At 48.1% G+C, this 22366-nt stretch overlaps 1 protein-coding gene and 1 long non-coding RNA gene across 4 annotated transcripts; one reads left to right on the plus strand and one right to left on the minus strand.

Annotated features, from left to right (window-relative positions):
* The first annotated feature begins 3310 nt into the window (after positions 1-3310).
* Positions 3311-11948, plus strand: LOC129049030 (uncharacterized). 3 transcript variants are annotated; one of them, XR_008511785.1, is made up of 4 exons: positions 3311-4621; positions 5387-5531; positions 7511-7968; positions 11442-11948. It is a non-coding gene; the product is annotated as an uncharacterized LOC129049030 (long non-coding RNA). The 3 variants fall into 3 exon arrangements; XR_008511784.2 differs by lacking the exon at positions 11442-11948 and adding an exon at positions 8123-9407 and having other exon boundaries at positions 3983-4621; XR_010135699.1 differs by lacking the exon at positions 11442-11948 and having other exon boundaries at positions 3983-4621; positions 7511-9407.
* Positions 9137-20963, minus strand: FGF6 (fibroblast growth factor 6). The gene is made up of 3 exons (XM_002822786.3): positions 20373-20963; positions 19295-19398; positions 9137-9607 (listed from the first exon to the last, which is right to left on the minus strand). Exons 1-3 carry the CDS (start codon positions 20716-20718, stop codon positions 9431-9433), a joined length of 627 nt encoding a protein of 208 aa, XP_002822832.1. The 5' UTR covers positions 20719-20963; the 3' UTR covers positions 9137-9430.
* Positions 20964-22366: the final 1403 nt, after the last annotated feature.

Genomic DNA, 22366 nt, shown 5'->3' on the forward strand with positions numbered 1-22366 from the left:
TGTGCTTTAGAAGAATCCGATTCAGCCCAAGAGGCACTCCCTGGAGTCAGGGCTGTGCTGTGAGCCACACATGCGGACTTCTTTTTCTTGTTTTTTTTTTTTTTGTTTTTTTTTTTTTTAGATAGAGTCTCACTCTGTCACCCAGGCTGGAGTGCAGTGGCGTAACCTCGGCTTACTGAAACCCGGGTTCAAGCCATTCTTCAGCCTCAGCCTCCTGAGTAGCCGGGATTACAGGGTGAGCCAACATGCCTGGCTAATTTTTGTATTTTTAGTAGAGACGGGGTTTTGCCATACTGGCAAGGCTGGTCTCGAACTCCTGACCTCAGGCGATCCACCCACCTTGGCCTGCCAAAGTGCTGAGATTACAGGCATGAGCCACCATGCTCGGCCCACACATGTGGACTTCTTTCCGTCCAGGCGTCACTGCTCTCTCCAGTGCTGTCTCCTCTAGCCTGGAACACTCCTGTGTGGGAGCCTCCAAATTGTTCTCCCTGCACACAGGCTCACCTCACCTCATCATTTTACGGGAGACAGTTCTGATGATTGTTCTAGAATCCCTACCTGGTCTTGTTACTTTTTTTTTTTTTTTTTGAGACAGGGTCTTGCTCTGTCACCCAGGCTGGAGTGCGATGGCGCGATCTTGGCTCAGTGCAACCTCTGCTCCTGGATTCAAGAGATTCTTGTGCCTCAGCCTCCTGAGTAGCTGGGACTACAGGTGTTACAGGAAAGGGGTCCCAATAAAGACCCCAAGAGAGAGTCCTTGGATCTGATGTAAGAAAGAATTCAGGGCGAATCCACAAAGCAAAAGCAAGTTTATTAAGAAAGTAAAGTGGTGAAAGAACGGCTACTCCATAGACAGAGTAGGGTGTTCCCAAAAGTACGAGGAGGAACGTGTCCACCCGAAGTACAATACTCATTTATATATAGGATAAAAACAGATCATGGGGAGATGTGCTCTTCTATAAGGGTTTCTGATGAAGGATTAATTTTCTTAATTACTATATGTTGCAAGAATCAATATTATTATCTTTAAAGCAAAATTAGGAATGTTTTTGTTCTCAAGATATCAGGATATCAGGTCACTCTGATTCATCTAGTCTACTGTAGATGAATACACCTACTGTATTTATCTACAGTACAATCATCCTATAGACATCCTATAGACCAAAGTCTGCGTGTGTTTATTAAACATCAATCTGTTCCCTTAACCATAAACATCTGGAGGCTAGGAATACCTAACTTCCTAAGAATGCGGCCCAGCAGTCGCAGCCTCATTTTCCTAGCCCTCATTCAAGAGGCAATCACTGTGGTTCAAACACCTCTGACACAGGCTCATGTCACCATACCCGGCTAATTTTTTGCATTTTTAGTAGAGATGGGGTTTCACCATGTTGGCCTTGAACTCCTGACCTCAAGTGATCCGCCACCTCAGCCTCCAAAGTGCTGCAATTACAGGTGCTTGCCACCCTGCCAGGCTAATTTTTGTCTTTTTAGTAGAGATAGAGTTTTTCCATGTGGCCCAGGCTGGTCTCGAAGTCCCGACCTCAAGTGAGCCTCCTGCTTTGGCCTCCCAAAGTGCTGGGATTACAGGCATCAGCCACCATGCCCAGCCTGGTCTTGTTACTTCTTAAACCTCCCTAAGGGCCTCTCAGTGTTTTCAGATTAAAATTCAAGCTCCTCTAAAGAGACTGCATATTGTGTGACTATAGGAAATATCCAGAAAAGGGAAAACGACGGAAACAGAAAGTAGATCTGTGGTAGCTGGGGTGAAAGCAGGGAGGAGGGGATTAAATGTGCATGAAGAACATAATGAGCCCTCATCTCAAAAAAAAAATTTTTTTTAACTAGCTGTTTGTGGTGGTGCGTGCCTGTGGTCCCAGCTACTCAGGAGGCTGAGGCGGGAGGGTTGCTTGAGCCTGGGAGTTCAAGGCCGCACTGAGCTATGATTGTGCCCCTGAACTCCAGCCTGGGACACAGAGAGACACCTTGTCTCTGAAATTAATAAGTGCATAATTTAAAAAATGTGCCTGAAGGGTCTTAAAGGAGTAATGAGATGCTCTAAAACTGATTTATGGTGATGGTAACGTTACCTTAAATTCATTGAGTTACACAATAAGGGTGAATTGTATGATACGCAAAATTTTAAAAAATTCAAGCGTGTTAACATAGCTTCCCAGTGCTCTGGGATACAGTTCCTGTCCACCTGCTTGAGCTCCATCCTGCCCATGCTCCTCTCATTCTGGATACAATACTGACCCTGCTTAAATCCTTGAAGGGACCATGTTTTTCCCCAGCTCTACCGGCAAACACCTGCTGCATCCTTCCTTCCTCACAACATTCTTCCCCTGCCTGTCAGCCCCCTGTGTTTAGCACCATCGTGTTTAGCACCCTGCCCTAAATCTGGCTGGGACCCTTCAGAGCTCAGCTTTCCCAAGGATGGATTCTGTCATCCACCAACAGGAGGTCCTAACCCTGTTCTGTGCTCCCGTAATATACTTGAAGTTTCTCTTTTGTGCTGCTCATTACGTTTTGCTGTAATTATTTTATTTATTTATTTTGATTTTTATTTATTTATTCATTTAGATGGAGTTTCACTCTTCTTGCCCAGGGTAGAATACAATGCACGATCTTGGCTCACTGCAACTTCCGCCTCCTGGGTTCAAGCAATTCTCCTGCCTCAGCATCCCAAGTAGCTGGGATTACAGGTGTGCACCACCACGCCTGACTAATTTTGTATTTTTAGTAGAGACGGGGTTTCTCCATGTTGGCAGGCTGGTTTCGAACTCCCGACCTCAGGTGATCCGCCCACCTTGGCCTTCCAAAGTGCTGGGATTACAGGCGTGAGCCACCGCGCCCGGCCTTATTTTTTATTTTTATTTTTTCCCCCCTGAGACGGAGTCTTGCTCTGTCACCTAGGCTGGAATGCAGTGGCATGATCTCGGCTCATGGCAACCCCTGCCTCCTGGGTTCAAGTGATTCTCCTGCCTCAGCCTCCTGAGTAGCTGGGATTACAGGTAGCCACCACCAGGCCTGGCTAATTTTTGTATTTTTAGTAGAGATGAGTTCTAACCATGTTGGCCAGGCTGGTCTCGAACTCCTGACCTCATGTGATCCACCCACCTTGGCCTCCCAAAGTGCTGGGATTACAGGTGTGAGCCACTGCGCCTGGCCTATTTTGCTGTAATTGTTTATTTAATGTCTGTCTTCCTTGCCAGTTTATAAACCCATATATAGTTTTCACAGTGATATTCCCAGGGCCCCGAGTGGTTTCTGCTGCATAGTAGGGTGTTAGAAATATTAATTGCATAAATAATACAGGAATGAGGTGCAGAGTCCGAAGGACCAGGCAGCTCTTCTTCCAAGAGAACATAGATTTATTTGGAACCCAGAGTTGCTCGACTGAAGGCACATTGGGATCACCCCCAAAGATGGCATGAAAGGGGTGAGAGAGTGGGGGTGGCCACAGCAGGGACATGGCACAGAGATGACAGGGCTGATGACACGAAGCTCAGGAAGGGGGCAGTGTGAAGGGAAGGAGGAAACTCAGGAGGCTGTGGGATCCTAGTGACTTAAACTCTCTAGTCATCTTCTTTTTATTTAACCTATAAAAAGATGGCATAATTTATAGTCTCCCCCAGCTCAAATGTCCTGCCATCCCAGTCATCCTACTAGATGGGTGCTTCAACATCAGACCCACCTGGGATGTGTATTAAACGTGCAGACTCCTGGGCATCGTCAGAATATCTGGGAGTGGGACTTGGAGATCTGGAGATCTACGTCTTAACGTGCTCTTGGGTGATTTTTTGTAATGCAAGTTAATGAGAGCATGGGGACTGCGTCTACCTTGTTCACATGTGTATCCCAAAAACCTAGCCTAGTCCGGGGCAGGGATGAGCAACTCAGTATATCTTGATGGGTAAATAAATGAATGAATGAACTCTATAGTCACAGAAATGTGTATATTTGGTTTTGACCAAGGCAAAAAAGGAAGAGGGATGCTGCCTCGCTATAGTCTTCCATTGCTGTCTTCACCCTCCTGGGCCAATTTCCCCATTGGCAAGCTACAGGGCTGTCGGACTGAGTACGCCACAGGACTTCTTCCTGCCTTAATAATCAAGAGCACCATGAATCGGTGCTTTCGGTTTCTCTTTGCCTGCCTTCCTGCAAGGGGGGAAAGAATCAAGATGAAAATCAACGACAACCCAGAGATTTGTTGTCAGTTTTAATAGGAGGAGTGGAGTCAGAGTTTAGAGAAATGTAGAAAAAGACCTTTTACTTTTTGCTGGAACATGATATGGTTTGTGCATGGCACATACATATTAAAAAAATAGAGGTATCACATTTCACAATCACATGACCGAACAGCATCTGGGTTGTACTACGTGCTGTGCCTAAGCTGGAGGGCAGCTCTACCCTGGGACCAGCCTGAGGTACTCAGCGATTTACAGAAAGAGGAAACCACTCAGGACACAGCTCTCTGGTGCTGGAATTTCAGTCGTTCAATGAGGTATACAAACATGGTTCTGCGTTGGCTATCTGCATGATGGACCAGATTCAGGACCTGCTTGGGACATCATCACATCTTCCACCTGTTCTGGGAAGAGGAAGCATCAACTCAGATGTAAGCAGAGACTGGAGTATTTCTCTCTATTCTTCTGGCCTTGTCCCAAACATTCCTCTCTTTGGAGTTTTTCTGGGAGGTAGCAGAATGAGTGGCTGGTTCCTTCAGGGGACAAACAAGTATTAGAGACCCACTTTATAGACACAGGCATGGTAAGTGGCAGAGAATGCTTCCTCAGTGACAGCTGACCCAGAGTCTTTGAGGAAAAACATTGGATAGAAGGATGAAGGAGTTTTCTTTCTTTCTTTTTTTTTTTTTTTTGAGACGGAGTCTCGCTCTGTCGCCCAGGCTGGAGTGCAGTGGTGCAACCTCAGCTCACTACAAGCTCCGCCTCCCGGGTTCACGCCATTCTCCTGCCTCAGCCTCCCAAGTAGTTGGGACTACAGGTGCCCGCCACCACGCCCAGCTAATTTTTTTTTGTATTTTTAGTAGAGATGGGGTCTCACGATGTTAGCCAGGATGGTCTCGATCTCCTGACCTTGTGATCCGCCCATCTCGGCCTCCCAAAGTGCTGGGATTACAGGCGTGAGCCACCATGCCCGGCCAGTGAAGGAGTTTTCTAGCTTGTGTCCACATGAAAGGGGCAGAAGGAGATAGAGGACAGAGGGGAGATCCTCGTGTCTTGCAGCACATTGGTAGATGTGCATTTAGTAGATATGTTTGCACCAGTGACTGCTGCACAGGACGGGCGAAGGCAGTGGACTTCAACAGGGGGAGAGAGGAGAACTATAGCTCATGGACTCTCCTATTTCTTTTGTCTGTCAGGACTTGCATAGAACAAGAACTTGAAGGGTCTCAGGTCTAGGACAAGAAAGTGGCCCAGCGCCAGCATTGAAGGAGAATCGCAAACTGGCCAGTACAGGACGACGGTCACGAGAGAATCTGAGGCCTGGGTTTCCGGGCAGGAGAGGTATCTATATGTCTAAAGAGGAGAGAGGTTTGGCCGGGCGCGGTGGCTCACGCCTGTAATCCCAGCACTTTGGGAGGCTGAGGCGGGCGGATCACGAGGTCAGGAGATTGAGACCATCCTGGCTAACATGGTGAAACCCCGTCTCTACTAAAAATACAAAATATTAGCTGGGCGTGGTGGTGGGCGCCTGTAGTCCCAGCTACTTGGGAGGCTGAGGCAGGAGCATGGTGTGAACCCTGGAGGCGGAGCTTGCAGTGAGCCAAGATCCCGCCACTGCACTCCAGCCTGGGTGACAGAGCAAGACTCCATCTTAAAAAAAAACAAAACAAAAAAAAAGAGGAGAGAGGTTTGTACCCTGAATCAGAAGGCAGAAGAAAATGTTCTTTTTGTTAGGTCATAGACTGGCCCTGACCAAGGGCTTGGCATGTGTATTAGGGCACTGTGGGATGTGGCAGCAGAGGGGAAGGCTGTGGAGGATAATGGTAGGGTGTTAATTAGAAAATTACATGCTGCTTTCCAGAGAGGTTCAAAAATGTATGGGAAGTGGGAAGGGAAGGGGTGTTACAAGGCAGTGAATGATGAAACAAACATAATCAACAGCTTGAACAAGGCATTTGGAGTTTTCTGGTTTCCTATGAGGTTCATCCATTGCCCTGAAAATGGTGGAGGTTTTACAGGGAGCCTGAGGCTCCCCCATTGCTTCTAAGCTAACCTCTACAGCTGCAGCTGAGAAGTGTATCTTGAAGGGTGTGCAGATATGCTGCTCTCCTCTTTATTATTTGCTCTTGAAGAGAGAATAAAACAGCCTCTTGGCTCTTGGAACTCCAAGTTTGCATGGAGCTGCCAAAGAAGATTCAGGATGAAAGAGAGGTGAATTAGCTACAAAACTCTAGAAATCAGGCTCATTGCTCAGCACTTGGGGGATGGAGGGCCCAAGTCTTAGTACATCCTCATTGGGAAAGTGGGGTACACTCTGGTTCCCCTGCATATAGCAGTGTCTTCTGCAGCCTTTGGGAGCCAATGAGCCTGACAACTGAATTCAGGACTCAGTGGACATGTGACCAGATAGGAAACAACTCTCCATGCCCAGGCACAGAAACGGAAGCTGGAGAGAAGGGACTGAAATGCGTCCTGCTGATCTTACTCTGGTCTTGTCCCTTAGCTCACTTCTGTAGATGGGGATTGACTTTTCTTAAGCCTAAGTCACTTACAGGAAAACAGGAAGCCCTTGAGAGAATTCCTTTGCATGGGAAGAATTTTAAAGAGTCACCCACACATACCTGCATCCAAAGGTGGTATTCAAAATACTTAGCAACCAGCTAGGTGTCGTGGCACATGCCTGTAATCCCAACAGTTTGGGAGGCTGAGGCGGGTGGATTGCTTGAGCACAGGCGTTCAAGACCAGCCTGGCCAATATGGCAAAACCCTATTTCTCCAAAAATAAATACAAAAATTAGCTGGACCTGTAGTCCCAGCTACTTGGGAGGCTGAGGAAGGAGAATCGCTTGAGCCTGGGAGGTGGAGGTTACAGTGAGCCGAGATCACACCACTGCACTCCAGCCCGGGCGACAGAGTGAGACCCTGTCACAAACAAATAAACAACCCCCAAATACTTAGCAATTCATACAGCATGAGCCCTGGTACCAGTTAGACAGACACCCAGACCCTCATATCCAGTGCGGGTGCAACTGCCATGCAGTGGCTCAGTATCATGCGTGCTTGATCGTAGGCATTTCGTAGCTTCTCCTTCTCCCTCCTAGCATGAAAAATGAAAGTGGACATTTGGGGAAATGCCTTGCCAGGATTTGAGCAAGGTTATGATCCTCTAGAGAGATGAAGGACAGGGCTGGCAGCCCAAGGCTTTGGAGACTCTCTTGAAGATGGCTCCTCTCATGCCATGTGAGCTGAAAGATCTTGGAAAAAAGGAAAGTATGCTATGGGACCTAAAACTTCTTTCTCCTTTTTTCTCTGGATCACAGTCATGCCGTCCACCAGCCATCCCACATTCCAAGCTCCACTAGGAACTGATATGCACCTCAGGCTTGGGGTGCCTGCATTTCTGATGGACCCTGTTCAAGAGACTGATTGCACTGGACAAGACTCCCTAAAAAACAGTGGAGAGTTTTATCCCTGCCTCCAAGCAGACCTGCACTTCAACCTTCCACGGAATCAAGATGGACCAGTTTTCTCCCTTTTCTACCACATCCAAGGGTCTGCCGTGTGCACACGTGCTCTGGGGCTTCTACAGTTTCTTCCATCTTCATGTACCTGGGTGTGGCCTTTTCCTCCTCACCCACCACATGTCCTTCCTGACATTTGCAGGGCACAGGAGGTGGCCAGTAAGGTGTCTCCCCCTTTGATTGCCAACTTCCCATCTTCAGCTGAGAATCCCTCAACCCAGATCTATCTATAGATGGATGCAACTGCAAATAGCAAGGTATGTTGAAGATGAAGGTATTTGCAACAGATGAGGGATTGTCTTGCAGGCCGGGGCCCCTGAGAGTCGCAGAGGGCGTCAGGTCATTTTGTAACTTGATGGTTCACATATGCCAAAAATATTTGCACTCTGATATGGCTCTCTCTGGTTTCAGATTTAGGAACATTCCAATGGTTCAGGAATCTGAAGGCTCCAGGCAGACAACATTTATAGTCACTTGGGGAACCTCTGCTTTAAATATTCTCAAAGGACAGGAGGCAAGAAGGCATTGTGCAGCAAGGAGCTGCTTCAGCTTGGCTGCTTGACTCCATGGGATTATCACTCTCTTCTACTGCAGGGAGGGAGAGAGCACAAACTCTGGAGGTCACGGTGCCCATTCTGCTGCATCCAGGCACAATGCGTATGTGAGATGAGGATGAGCAAGAAGGAAGTGAGGGTATCAGATGAGAACCTGGGTGCGTTTCCTGGACATAGTTGGAGAGGAATTACCATCTGTAGTCCAAAGCCTCTCTACTTCCTTCACGCCCTATTTTGTCCCCCTACCCCTCGCCAAAGAGGTTGCCATTATTAGGATCCTTGTCATCTGAGGTTAAAATAAGACCAGTTCAAAGTGAGGAAACGTTATGGGCAGGCAGCCTGGCCCCTGCTTGTTCTTGGAGCCACACGCAGCCTGAGTTCTCCAGGCAGAGTGGCTCTCCTAGAACATCCAGTCCCTTCTGCTGCCTCCGCAAGCCTTCCTCAGCTGCCCTAGATGCTGCTCTACCCCTTTTCTCCAAGAAGGGAACCGCTTCTCCCCCAGCTTCCCTGACAGTTCATCCCAGTGTCCCCAGAGCCCTCACTGGCAGGAAGCTTGAAGTGCCTGATCACTCTCTTTCTGGTTTGCAGTTCAGCCTCACACCCTCTCACTCTGCCGTCTCTGCACTTTGAGGACAGCTGCTCCCTGCTGACCTGTGCAACCCCTGTAGTTAGTGGCCTCTGAATGGAAAGATGATTGGAAAGAGGCAGAATGGGAGCACACATCAATCCTGCTGGTTTGACAAGTGACATTCTTACAGGCAGATTCCTGCAGCGATGATGCTAGGAGAAAGAAACCTGATGCTTTGAAATGCCATTGCTCTGAGAATGTATATAAAGCTGTATGGATGTACGACAATGCACACAAAGTCCTACCCTGGCCTTGTCCTGTGCACACGGTCACATTCCACAAGTGTCACCGATACCTTCTCTCCTCGAGGGAGGTCAGAGCATGGGATAAATTGCCATTCTAAAGTTGCTGATTGCAGCCGTCGTTTGAATGGGCTGCAGGCCGTGGGGTCCAGTGGCCGAGGGAAACAACTGGGGTCTCCCCAAGCACAAGATGAGCCTGATTCAGAAGCCGTGGAAGGCAAGTGGTATTATTCGCTTGCGCAAAATTCCAATAAAACAGATGCTGCTTTAAATCTGAGCCTTCTTTCGTGGGTCCTTATATCCTGGGAAGGAAATGAGTGACAGTCATGATCGGGGACACCTTGCTGCCCCGCTTTACCCGTCCGTATTTGCTCAGGGCGATGTAGGTCCCTCGGTACAAGTCTGACTCATAGGCATTGTAATTGTTGGGCAGGAGGGTTTCTCTGAACTTGCATTCTTCTTGGAAGCTGGGCTGTGAAAGACACGGGCAAACAGCAGAGACTGCGTTAGAAATGAGGAGTGCTGCAGATGCCAGCTGGGCCGCAGAGAGTAGGCCCCTCTGCCAGGTGCCCTTCCCTTCTCTTTGTGAGACAACCACCGTGAGGTCTGAGCATCCTGGGTGAACAGAATGGTGAAAGGTTAGGATGGGAAGAGGCTGCAGGCTCTCATGGTTTCCTCTCACCTTCCCTCCTTTACGATAAGGAAACCAAGGCCCAGGGACACAGGGGATGGTTTGTGCCACATGGGGTAGAGCTGAGGCTCTACCACTCAGGTCTGACTTCCAGAGTAGTTTCTACTAAGTCCCTAGATGGTAACTTATTCCATTCAAAGAACAGACCAGGAAATGACACAAGCTGTTTTCTCAAGTTCACTGTGAGAGGGAGTCTACTGGAGCAGGGATGAGAGCCCAGGGTGCTATTTCGTGACTTTTCTACTTCCTAATTGTGTGACCTTGGGCAGGTTCCTCCCCTTTCAGCCTCAGTTCTCTTTTCTGCAGACTGTGTGTGGTGGGGGAAGAAGGAGAGGTGGTTGGTGGAGAGGGAGGGGGCACAAGTGATCTCTTAAGCCCTTTCCAGCACTGCCTGTCTCTTTCTTTCTGCTTTTGGTTCCTCAGTCTGTCTTTCCTGGTTTAAGTCCCAAGTTTTCTATCCCTCAAAAAGGCCCATTCTCAGTTTTGACTTTGAGTCTAGAAGAGGTCTGGTACGTCCTAGACCAGGGGTCCCCAACCCCCAGGCTGCAGACCCATACCAGTCGTGGCCCATACCAGTGCAAGACCTGGGCTGTACAGCAGGAGGTGAGCTGTGGGTGAACGAAGCTTCATTTGTTTTCCAGCCACTCCCTATTGCTTGCATGACCACCTGAGCTCCGCCTCCTGTCAGATCAGCAGTGGCATTAGATTCTCATAGGAGCAAGAACCCTTTTATGAACTTTGCATGTGAGGGATCTTGGTTGCCTGCTCCTTCTGAGAATCTAACTAATGCCTGATGATCTGAGGTGGAACAGTTTCATCCCCAAACCGTCCCCCCATGTCCCCATCACTCACCCTGTCCATGGAAATAGTCTTCCATGAAACTGGTCCCTGGTGCCAAAAAGGCTGGGGACTGCTGTCCAAGACAATCATAGTTTTCCAGGGACATGCATGAACAGAAATGGTGAGGAGCAGGAATTTTTATGGGGAAAAGGACCTGGTTCCCAATGTGACAGGTGACGCCAAGGAGCCTGGGACCAACAAAAAAATGGTCTTTTCCATGCTAATTTTGTAGAGTGTGTGTGGACCACCTGTTCAGAACATGAACGCTGGACTTCCTGTCACATGAACGCTGGACTTCCTGTCAGTCTCACATGCACAAATTCATTCCCAGTATATCACCCCAAGTCCTCCTCTTTCCTCTGCAACCTGCCTGGGTGGCTGCCCTAAGGGAGTATGCGGGGATTTCCTGCTCTTGTGGGGAAGCAGCTGGGTCAGGGCTAGAAGAACAGAGAGCGAGGTGGGAGCCAGAGACCTGGGATCTACTCTTGAAAAGAAATATAGAATGAGAAATGGGTGGAGGATAACTTCTGACTCCTTCTTGCTTGAGTATAAAAAAAAAACCCGCTCGATGGCTACTGGGCTTTGCCAGAGGTGTCCTCTGACCTTCTGTAAAGGAATCGTACTGCTAGTGTCCCATCTTGCTGGCAGTTTAGCTGGACGAGAACCTCTGAAGGGCTGGTTACTAGCTTGTTCCTCAGGGCCCCAAGACTCCCAGAGCCCTTTCAGTGGACCTCTCTGGCAACATTTAGAATAGCCATACTTTCTTTCCCAATAGGCTCCAAGATCCCGGAGATGAGGACTGTGTCTTGCTTGGTACATGATGCTGAGTGGATGGTGGTTTAATAGCAACAACATGGCTGGTTTCAGTGGCTCACACCTGTAATCCAGTACTTTGGGAGGCCAAGGCAGGAGGATCACTTCACTTGAGCCCAGGAGTTTGAGAGGAACCTAGGCAACATAGCAAGACCTTGTCTCTACAAAAGCTTAAAAAAAAAATAAAAATTAAAAAAAAAAGGGCAGGTATGGTGGTGCATGCCTGTAGTCCCAGCTACTCTGGAGGCTGAGGTGGGAGAATCGCTTGAGGTCGAGGCTGCAGTGAGCCATGATCGCTCCACTGTACTCCAGCGTGGGTGACAGAGTGAGGCCGTGTCTCAAGAATAAATAAATAAGTAAATAAGGACAGCACTGAAACATAAGGAGACCCCTGCATGGGTGGCTCTTTCAACGTGATGTGAGCGTGGGCGAGAGGACAGCCTTGCCTATGGGAACGTGGTGAAACTCCCCTCATACATTTTCCCCATCTTCTCCTCTCACGCTTGCAGCTTATTTACAAAGCACTTTCACGGATGTTAACTTGCTTGAGATAAATGTGAAGGCGTTCACCAGCCATGTCAACAGGTTAATGCCACACCAGGGGGATGGGTTTTTCATAAGCTTTCCTGTTTTCCTCGTTAGGATGCTCAGTGAACATTTGTGGAATGGATGAATGAAGGGATGTCCTAAAGGTAAAAATGATGAACTAATCAATGTAGGTCAAGAACGTATTTGTGCCACAGCTTTGAGGTTAGACTGATGACAATAGCCTCTTACTTAGCTACGTGAGCCTGGGGAAATCGTTTAACCTCTAAAGCTTCAATTCCCTCATCTGTGAAGTAAGAACAGTAAGAAAAATTGTGTCATAGAACTGGAGTAAGCATTAATTGAAAGAATGCATGGAAAGTCCTGGGAACAATGCTTGCTATACGGTAGAATTAAAAACAAATTAGTAGTGGTAGTATTCTTCTCCAAGTAAATCATGAACTACTTTACATTAAAAGCCTCAAAAGACTGCCTTACTCTGGATCACCAGTCCCATAAGACTTGCTGTGGGTTACTGGACAATTTAGCTTTTAAGCTCTGTGGTTTTTGACGGAGTGCCTGGGAGACAGTGAGCTTGCATGGAAGAGCAGGAAGCGAGAGGAAAGGCAGAGGCTGACACTGGCTCTGAACCACGGCCCCTCATTAGGAGCCTCTCTGGACCCTGGTTTCCTGCCCTGTGCACAGGACTTCAGTCGTTGGTGGGCAAGCTTGGGAGAAGCAGCACCAGGAAAAATTCACCTCAGAACTGAGTGAAACATTCCAAGTAAAGCTACACTAATGAGAAGTCCAGTACATGTCAATGAACAAAATAGAGTCCGGCAGTAGATCCCAACACATACATGGATGTAAAATGAAATGAATCTGAAATGAATATAAAGTAAAAGTGTTATTTTAAATCACTAGAGGAAACATGGTGTTGGAACAACTGAATGGGATTTTATTATAATGATAATAAAGTTTGATGTGTATGACTTTATCCCTTACATCAAAATAAATTCCAAAAGGAGCAAAGATTCAAATGTAAAAAAAAGAACCATTAAAATCCAGAAAAAGTTTTTTAATAAACTTAGAATGAGGAACATCTTTCTAAGCAGGACAAAAAAAATTAAAGCCATTTAAAAAAAGTAATAAATTAGTCTTCTACTTGAAAAATATTACCTTAAATAAAATAAGAACAGAAATGGCAAACTGGATGAAAATACGTACAATACACATATGTCAAAGAGTACATTTTGTTACTATATTCAGAACCCTAAACTCACTGGAGAATGAACAACATTTATAAAACAGAAAATTCCCAGGAAAGGAACTATCAATGGCATTTGAGCAGAAGAGAATATGCCTAATAAGAGAAATATAAGTTATAACCGTGAGATCCCATTTTTAGTGGCCAGATTTCAAAGAGAAAAGCGTTTGACACTATGCTCTCATTAGTGACAGCACAGAAACGAGGAATTCTCATGTAATGTCCTCTGATGTGTATACTGTTATAATCTCTACAAAGAGCAATTTGGCAGCATCTACCAGAATAAAGGATGAATATAGCAACTGATCAGCAATTCCACTCCTAGAAATTTATCTTACTGATATGTTCCCACACACGCACAAAAGTTACTACAGCATTAAATAACAAAAGACCAAAAACAACGTATCTATTAAGAGAGGAGTAACTGAGGTGGCTCATGCCTGTAATCCCAGCACTTTGGGAGGCCAAGGTGGGTGGATCACGAGGTCAGGAGATTGAGACCATCCTGGTCAACATGGTGAAACCGTGTCTCTACCAAAATACAAAAAATTAGCTGGGTATGGTGGTGCACGCCTGTAGTCCCAGCTACTTGGTAGGCTAAGGCAGGGGTATCTCTTGGACCGGGGAGGCGGAGATTGTAGTGAGCCAAGACCGCACTTCAGCCTGGTGATAGAGCGAGACTCTGTCTCAAAAAAAAAAAAAGAGAGGAGTAACTAACTCAATTATGGTAGATCTACATGATGGAATTCTATAAGCCTTGAAAAGATAAGAAGCCTCTCTGTACTGACATGAAATGGCCTCAAAGATACATTGCTAAGTGAAGACACAAGGTTTGAAAAAGTGTTAGCATAGTATGCTCCTGTTTGTGTGATTTTAAAAAGATGATACCGGTGCATGCATGTGTGCGTTAGCTATTTCTGGAACGATATACTGGAATGAAACACTGGTAACTGTGGCTGCCTCTAGGGAGGAACTCAGTGGCTTCAAGACAATGGTAGGAGTGAGACTTTCCATAGAATATTCTTTGATACTTTTTTCTCCTTAAAACATATTCATGTATTACCTAGTCAAGTACGTAAATTATTTAAAGTGGGAAGGGAATTTAGGGTAGCAGATGGGCCAGGAAACGGAGCAAGAAAACATTTTGATCAGAAACTGGTGGTCTCCTCCTTGTTGGGTCACAGCCCCTCTCCACCCACCAGCCTCCCCCCTGTTCTAACTTTGTATGTCCCTGGAGAGTAACCCGCCCAGTCAGTTCCAGAGAATTTATTTCTGATCTGGATGGTGGTTAAGGGAGAGGTTTCATGTGTTGTTTGCAAGCTCTAGTGAGGAAATGAAATCTTGAGGTGGAGGAAGGGGAAGTGGGAGGAACTGAGTGACTTGGACAAGAAACTCTCAAGCCATTGCCCACGTCCCCGTGCCTAGAATGTGTCCATTTGAGAACCCAGCCTCTCCTAAATGTCTGGATCTCCTAAAACATGATTGTTTAAGCGTGCATGACCGTGGATGTGTAGATTGTACTTTGCTTCTCTGGTCATTCGATTTTGGATCATTCAAATCCACTCCCCCTCAACATACACACTTTTTTTTTTCTTTTTCTTTTTTTTTTTAAGTTTACTACTTTTTTTTTCTTTCCATTCTGCCCTTTTCTCTAACCTGTCTCATATCCCTGGACTTCCCCAGAATCCTGTACAAAACTGAAGTGAAAAAAGACAACTAGTAGATGAAGCTTGTGTTAGAAGCCCTAACCTTCCCCTTGCTGCTCTCTCTCCTCCGCCCTCAGCACCCACATCCGTGGGGTTTGGGAGGCCAGGAGGCCTGTGGCATGAAGGAGAGATAATGCATTTTCCCTGAATGCTTCAGGCTGATGGGATTTTCCCGCTGCCCAGAGTGATGCTCAAGACCCAGCCCCTTAATTCGTCTTCATCAGAGCCCTGAGCTTTGAGTTTTCATGGCTTGGGAATGTTGGCCCCCAGCTCTGGTGAAGAATGCACTCAAGTCAAGTGAATGCCATGTTCATAAAAGCAGCTACCGTATATGATTACTTGAACAAATGAAAATCATTCCACTGGGTCACATTTCCTGGGCCTGCCGGGCTCAAGCCCCAGCATGACAATGTCTTCAATTCCATGAGGTCTACTCAGACTTATGTGTGTTTGGCACTCACTATGGAGAAGGGCATTTCGCAGAGGAGCAAGCATATCCATGGGGTAGAAGTGCCCCAAAAGTGTGAGGCGGACAAGACAGCCACCCTCTTGCCTTTAGAGCTAAGTCATTTGGACCAATGAGGATCTAATCCTGCCTTTAAACATCTTCATCCTGTGACCGCTGGGGCCATTTGTCCCTGTTCCTCCTGGGAGTGTGTGTTGGATGGAGAAGGGTGGGGTGGAAGGATGTGGGCAAGAAGGAAAAATAAACCAACTCTTTGTCCTAAGACTTTCTTCTGCAGCCCCTGACTGCTTCTTTTCCTGTCTTTAGCTGAAATATTGTCAGCTCTGAAGATGCCTGCATTTTCCAACCCTTTTTCCCAGCACACAATTGCACTGTTGATTTAAGAATGTTGGAAAGTGTTTTCACCAGGTGTTTCATTCTTCTCACTCCAGTGCAGCTCTTTGTAGCAGGTGGGGATTTGTATGCAGAGCCTCAGGCCCTGCATAAGGGCACGTGCCTCCCGCTGCTCTCCAGCCCCATCTCCCAGCACTTCCTCATGGTGGGTGTCCTTCGCCCCATTCCCTCAGGAGTGCTGTTTTCTGCTAGCGTGGCAGCTGAGCCAAGGCAAGGCTGGTCCTCCCAGCCTTGTAATGCCCCAGATAATAATGTAATGCCCCAGATAATAATCAAAGGTCTCTGCAGGAAATCATTTTTGTCCTTTGCACAATTGTCATACTGTTGATGAAAAGGATGTAAATGCAGTTCTTAGTAAAACTGAGATCACTTGAAAGCATAACCGAATTGCTGGTATCTTTTTACTAGTATATATTTTTCTAAACTAAAGGATTCTAATAGAACCACTGTCAGGTGGAGATCCTTGATATTTTGTTTTCTGAATTTCAAAGGGGACCAAAGGGGCTAGAACTCACTGATTTCTGCCTCATCCTCAGAGAGCAGAGATCCAGGCCCAGAGAAGTTCAGTGACGTTGCCCAAAGTAAGATGAGTAGCTGGAGGGTAGGTTGGCCAGGAACTGGAACTCGGGTCACAGAGCCCTGAGACAGGGCTGCACACAGCTGTGGCTGGACGTGTGACCCTGGAGACCAGGTGTCCGCAGCCGCACAGGGAGGATGAAGATCAAATGCACTTCCTAGGGGTGCTGTGAGATCATGCTCGTAAAGCCCTCTGCAGCCTGTGAATCCTAGCACAAGGAGTAGGCTAGTGCTCAGGGCAGGGCAGCTGTTTATATTGTCTAAAGGGGGGCCTGGCAAACTGCCCTGAGCCTCCACACCCCTCTTTCCAGGAGACAGACATGTGTGAAGCCACTTCTAGCCAGGTTTCCTTGGCCCTTATTCTCTGCCCATGAGTCGAGTCGTTGCCTTGTTCCCCTCACCAACACCTCAGCCCCAGCCCAGTTTCCCTCCCCGACCCATGAGAAATCCCATGTAGTGGCAGTAGCAGCTGAGCCTGGGAGATGAGGCAGCTCCGGGGGCTTAAAAGGAAATAGTGTGAATGAAATCATCACCCAGCAGGAGTCTTCCTGGCTCCGGGGATCAGTTGGCAATTGTTTTTTTAGACTGTGATAACGGCCTCCGAGGGGCGGAGAGGGAGGGGTAGAAGTTGCTCAGGAGCATCTGGTCCTGAGCCACACAAAACATCAGGTGCCCCAGGCTTGGGGCACAGCTGTCCAGCCCCACTCTCTGTGTGCAGGCCCGGCTGGCCCTGAGGTCCAGGGAGGAGAATCTCCCTCCCTGGAGAAGATGCTCTTTGGCCAAATGCTACTGAGGGTGAAGGTAGGAGGGGTGGGAGGGCAGAGGTGAAGGGCGCCGGGTCTTTTCCCGGAAGTTTTCCGTTCTCCTGGACTCTGCTTATTTAGTGAGCCCAGCAGTTCATCAGCCTGCTTAACCCCCTTTAAAGTCATCAGCCAGTAATGGTGCTGCAGAGTGAGGGCTGGGGGTGGGGTGGGGGGTTTCAGGCATTAGGAGTCGGCCTCCTTTCCTTTTTGCTATTCTGAATGCTCTTCCCCGCTTTGTGGCTCTTTCTCTGATGGTTAAATCTTATATTCCCTTCCCCAGCCTTTCCCAGCTTCTCCTTCCAGGGCCAAGAGATTTAAAGTGGGAAGTGGGTAAATTTCCTCTATATTTGTGCATTTTCTCCTTCCCACAATTAAATTCCTTTCTGGGTAGGAAGAAAAAACTAATAAGTAGTTGGTTGATAAAGGTGACAAGGAGAAAGAAGAGTTTATGAAATTTATGCTTTCTCCCAGGAGATTTACTTGCTAAAACGTCCCTTGCTTGCATGGAGTCCCACAGCCAACAGCCCAAATTCCTGGCTCTCCCGACCCTGTGGGATTCTGGGCATTATGCAGGCTGGAAAGAAGGGGTTCTTTGGGATGCCCCACCCTACAGAGGGGAAACCTGCTCCACCAAAACATGGGTTGGTCCCAGGCCTCTTCCTGTCCTCGCCATCACTTTTCCAGAGAGCGGTAACAAGGATATGTCTCTTCTGTCTCATCTCACCAGGTTCTGGTGAACCAGAGCTGTCCAGCTCTCAGGTTCAGTGTAACATGGGCAGTGGGTGGTCCCCTGCCCTCCAGAGGCCATGTAGCCTGCTGACCCCCAAGCCTGCCTGTTCCTCAGAAACACCTGGCAAATTTAAAATACAAAAGCAAACGGATTTCCAGGCCCACATCCCAGCTCTGTTGAATAAGAATCTCCTAGGTAGGTACCTGGAAATCCATACTTTTAACAAGCTTCCAAGCTGATAGAGATGCAGACTGTCCACAGACCCGTGTGAGAGACCCACTGATTGTAATACATGCCGTATGTCCACATAAACCAACCCAGACTGAGAGATGTTAGCACTAAAGATTATGGGGTAGAGGCAACCTGGTGAACCCGTTCTTGTATTTCATAGACCTCCTCTGTTGGGACAGCTCCCCTGGGACCCAGTGCCAGTCCTGGATCTATTTCTTCACATCCCAGTCCTCAGTTTATCCTCCAAGGGGCAGTAGATCAGCCCTCCACACCCTCCCCATAAATAACTTTGATATTTTTTGAGGCCTGCTCTGAGGTCTTCCTTTTTAGCTTGCTTATTTCTGTCAAAGGAACTCTCCATTTCTTTAGCCTCATAGGGATGTTTGCCCAGCCATATTTTGTAATAAGCCAAATGATGGGCTGAGGGCTGCAGGAACGAGTAGGTCAGTGAGAGCAGAGGCTTTGGTCATGTGCTTAGAAACTGGTTGCATTAACCCAAGTGCCAGCATTGGCACTCCCAGGGGTGACCTATGGGGGTGGGGATGGGAACGGGTGGGACTGGAACCAGCCTAAAGTGTATAATGGGTAGCCTGCTTCTCTAGCTTATGCGATCGGAGACCAGAGGATTGAAAACCCTAGCGCAGAATCTCAGCACACTGATGAGGATGAAAATAGCCTCCCATTCCACTCCTCCTGCTGCGCACGAGGCTGGGGCGTCTTGCAGGGCGCGTGTCATGGAGCAGCACACCCAGGCAGAGAGACAGGCTTGCTCCCGGGGCCTCGCCAGTGCAGGGAATCACACCTGCCCACAAGCCTGGATGCCAGAATGCGGGTTTCCCTCTGGCCCACAGGCTCCCTGAGCTGTGGTTTCTGTTTAATCACACAGGCTCCATCCAGCAGGTGGGAACAGAAGAAGCACGGGCCAGGGCAGAGGACAATCACCCATGAGGCGGAAGAAGCACAAGCTGCAAGGCCCCTCCCTCTCACAGGCTCCTTTCACAGCCTTTCCTTTCCCATTTAGATAGTCACTTCTCTACTCAGGATTTCATATTATTTTCTTCAACTGTGTAAGCATCAAGCCTTGTAAACCTGGCACTTCCCCGGCCTGGTGAACTCACCGTTGCGTACAATCTTCCTTTACTGTTCATGGCAATGAAGAGGGCACTTCTCACTCCAAAGAGACTCACCACGCCTCGCTCCACGGTGGAAATTTCCAGCAGGCCTGACAAGGAAAGGGGGGCCACATTACCTAAGGCTCATGCAAATCAGAGTGGGAACCTGAGCCGACAAGGGCATCTCAGTCCATCCCCCTTCTCCTAGAAAGCCAGACTCTCCATCACCCCATCCATGATCCCTCTAACTCTAGGAGACCCTGGCTGCTGGACTCATCAAGTGCTGCCATTGTGCTGTTAAAAATCCAGTTCTGCAAGGGAAAGTTCTGATATCAGAGTTAGGGACTGCAATGACCACTTAGCTATCTATTTAAGATGAGCTTTGAATCTGGGCTTTCACTGACATAATTACTTGAGGTCGTTGACTTGAGTAAAAAAATAAATTCTGATTATTATTATTCTTAATGTGTACTCTACATGTTTCAACAAATCTCAACCCACTTAATCTTGAAAACACAGCAGCCACACCATGGCTGGTGACTTTCTTGGATCCTGCAGCCCTCATCCTTTCTTGGATAGGAGACTAACCATACAGCAAGCTGACAACTTGCAGGATAAGAACCTGGGGACAGAGGGAGACCATTGAAATAAAAAGAAAGGATGTGCTTCAGTTGGACATTTTGCAATTGAATTTCCTCTTTCCCCAAGAAAGAAGCTGAATAAAAATGAGCTTGTGTCAAATTTGATCCAAGTCTACTAACTGATTCTCCCTACCCCTGCCTTGGGGGCTTCCCAGACTAATGGTTCCTAGTGGTCTTACAAGGCGTCAGATGGGCCAGTAATGCTGAAATAGTTAGTGCCACTGAGGATCTAACCGAGGCGATGGCAAAGAACACCAGGATGCTTGGACCCCAGTATACTGAGCCTGCACCCAGGCAGGGTCTCATGGAATCATCTAAGTGGTGAGCAGCATTTCTACCCCCTTTATTGTGCATCCTGTCCACTAGAGCAGGGCCCCTTCACCTTTTAGCCCTGCATGAGCCCAAACCCCCAAGCATCCCGACTGGCTGCAGCTGGCACTCACTGTAGGGGTTCTCCTCGTGGGTCCCGCTGATCCGGCCGTCGGGGAGCACCTGGAGGTGAAAGCCGATGCCCACGTTGCAGTAAAGCCTCCGCTGCCGCTTGATCCCCACCAAATAGCCACTTTCCCAGTTCACCCCGGCAATCTCTCCAGCTAGCCCGGCGCGAGACCTGGACAGCAGGGTGCCCCAGCCCCTCGAGTCCAGCAGCGTGTTGTTGGCACGGGTGCCTGCAGGCGAGGGCACCACCATGCCCACTAGGATGCCTAGGAAGACGAGAGCCCACAGCGTGCCCTGCAGACGTCCTGCTCCCCGGGACATAGTGATGAACAGCCTCTGTCCCAGGGCCATCCACCTTGCCTCTCAGGCACGTGGTCAGAATTAATGGCCCTAAAAATACCGCCCTTCTTGTTTTTCTCCCTCCGGCATGGCGGCAGGGGCTTATTTTTGGAAGGCAGATGAAGGCTGCTGACATGAAACCAAAGCCTCCATCGGGCACTCGGGTTGAGAGCAGAGGGACCCAAGCTGAGCCGTGGCCGGTAGAGACCATGGCTCGGGGACGCTCTCTAGCTCACCCGCTTGCTCCGTCCCGAGTTGATGATATTTGATTTGACCTATCTTTATAGTTGCTTCAGCAGCCCGGCCCTCCCCTCCACCCATCATCACCCTGACGTCAACCCGCCCAGCTCACTTATCCAGGGCTGTAACATTAACCTGCTCTTGGGCCTGGCTGCCTCCCCAGACCCCCATCACCCTCCACACTCCCTAGGGGTTCTGGGAGCCACTGTCATTCCAACTATGAGGCAGGAATGAAGTGAGCAGGGAGCATCTCTGGGGGAGGGGGGAGCTGGCTGGGGGCCCAGGGAAAGAGAGAAGCGAGAGGCCACCCAGGACCCATATTGGGCAGAAGTTCTTTGCCTGGCAGCACTGGCTTCCTTATTTAGAGGGCAATAGGTAGAGGCAGGGATGGGAAAAGGCTCGTGGTAGTGATGACCGTAGCCTGCAAGTCACTCTTGAGATCTTTTCATGGAAACAGCTCATGGTGGAGGGGAACACTGAAAGGCCAAACCCTTTCAGCAGGAGGGCACAGACATTCTCAGGGGGTGGGGATGGGGGTTGTTCAGGGAGCTTTAAGATTGTGGAGGGAAGGAGGGCAAGGGCAAGGTTTGCCTGCTTACTGTCCTGGTCCTGACGTTCACCTGGGGTGGAAGTTGTGTCTGGCCTTTGACATAGCCCCCTGGCCATTCTCCTCCCTGGATTTATCCCTGGCATGTGACTGATATTATTCCCATTTCACAGATGAAGAAGTTGAGGCTTAGAGAGGTTAAATGACCTGCCCGAGTTATCACAGCTAATAAGTAGCAAAGCCAGAACTTCTAAGGTCTGCCTGAGTCTAAAGCCTGTGTATGTCTAATGCTTGCAGTAGAAGTTGGCTGGCCCATAGAATCTGTTTAGCTCCTTAAATGCCAATAGCACATCATAGAGTTATTTCAGTAGCATAAAATGATTCATTTGTTAAAAAAACTTGAGTGTCTTTGATGTACATGGGAACTTCTGTATTTGCAGATAACTTTTGCTGGGCTGATATTACACTCAGAAACTAGTAAAAATATTTCTGCCAGGAAGTTATTCCTACACTCATTTTTCTTATTCCCATATTACTTTTAAATAGATTACATGTCTAACTGAAGTGAGAAAAAAAATGTAAAGCTACCAGGAAACTCACCGCACAAATTGCTATACGATATAAGAAGGAACTATTAATACGTCTCTGAGGGTGAATAAGTTAACAAGGGTCGCCTGGGGAATTGAATTAACTTGAATTAAAAATCCTGTTTCTTGTACTTCAATCCAGGTCTTAATCTGTAGGTGAGACATTAGCGCTGATTGTGCCGGGATTGGAGGGAGTGTGTGGGGGGTGATGACAATGGCGTACAGATGGATTTGAGTGTCCTCAGCAGTAGAGCTGATCCCAGCAGGCAGCTCCCTTAGCCACACT

The sequence above is a fragment of the Pongo abelii genome, chromosome 10, assembly GCF_028885655.2.
Source record: "Pongo abelii isolate AG06213 chromosome 10, NHGRI_mPonAbe1-v2.0_pri, whole genome shotgun sequence".
Taxonomy (NCBI): Eukaryota; Metazoa; Chordata; class Mammalia; order Primates; family Hominidae; genus Pongo; species Pongo abelii.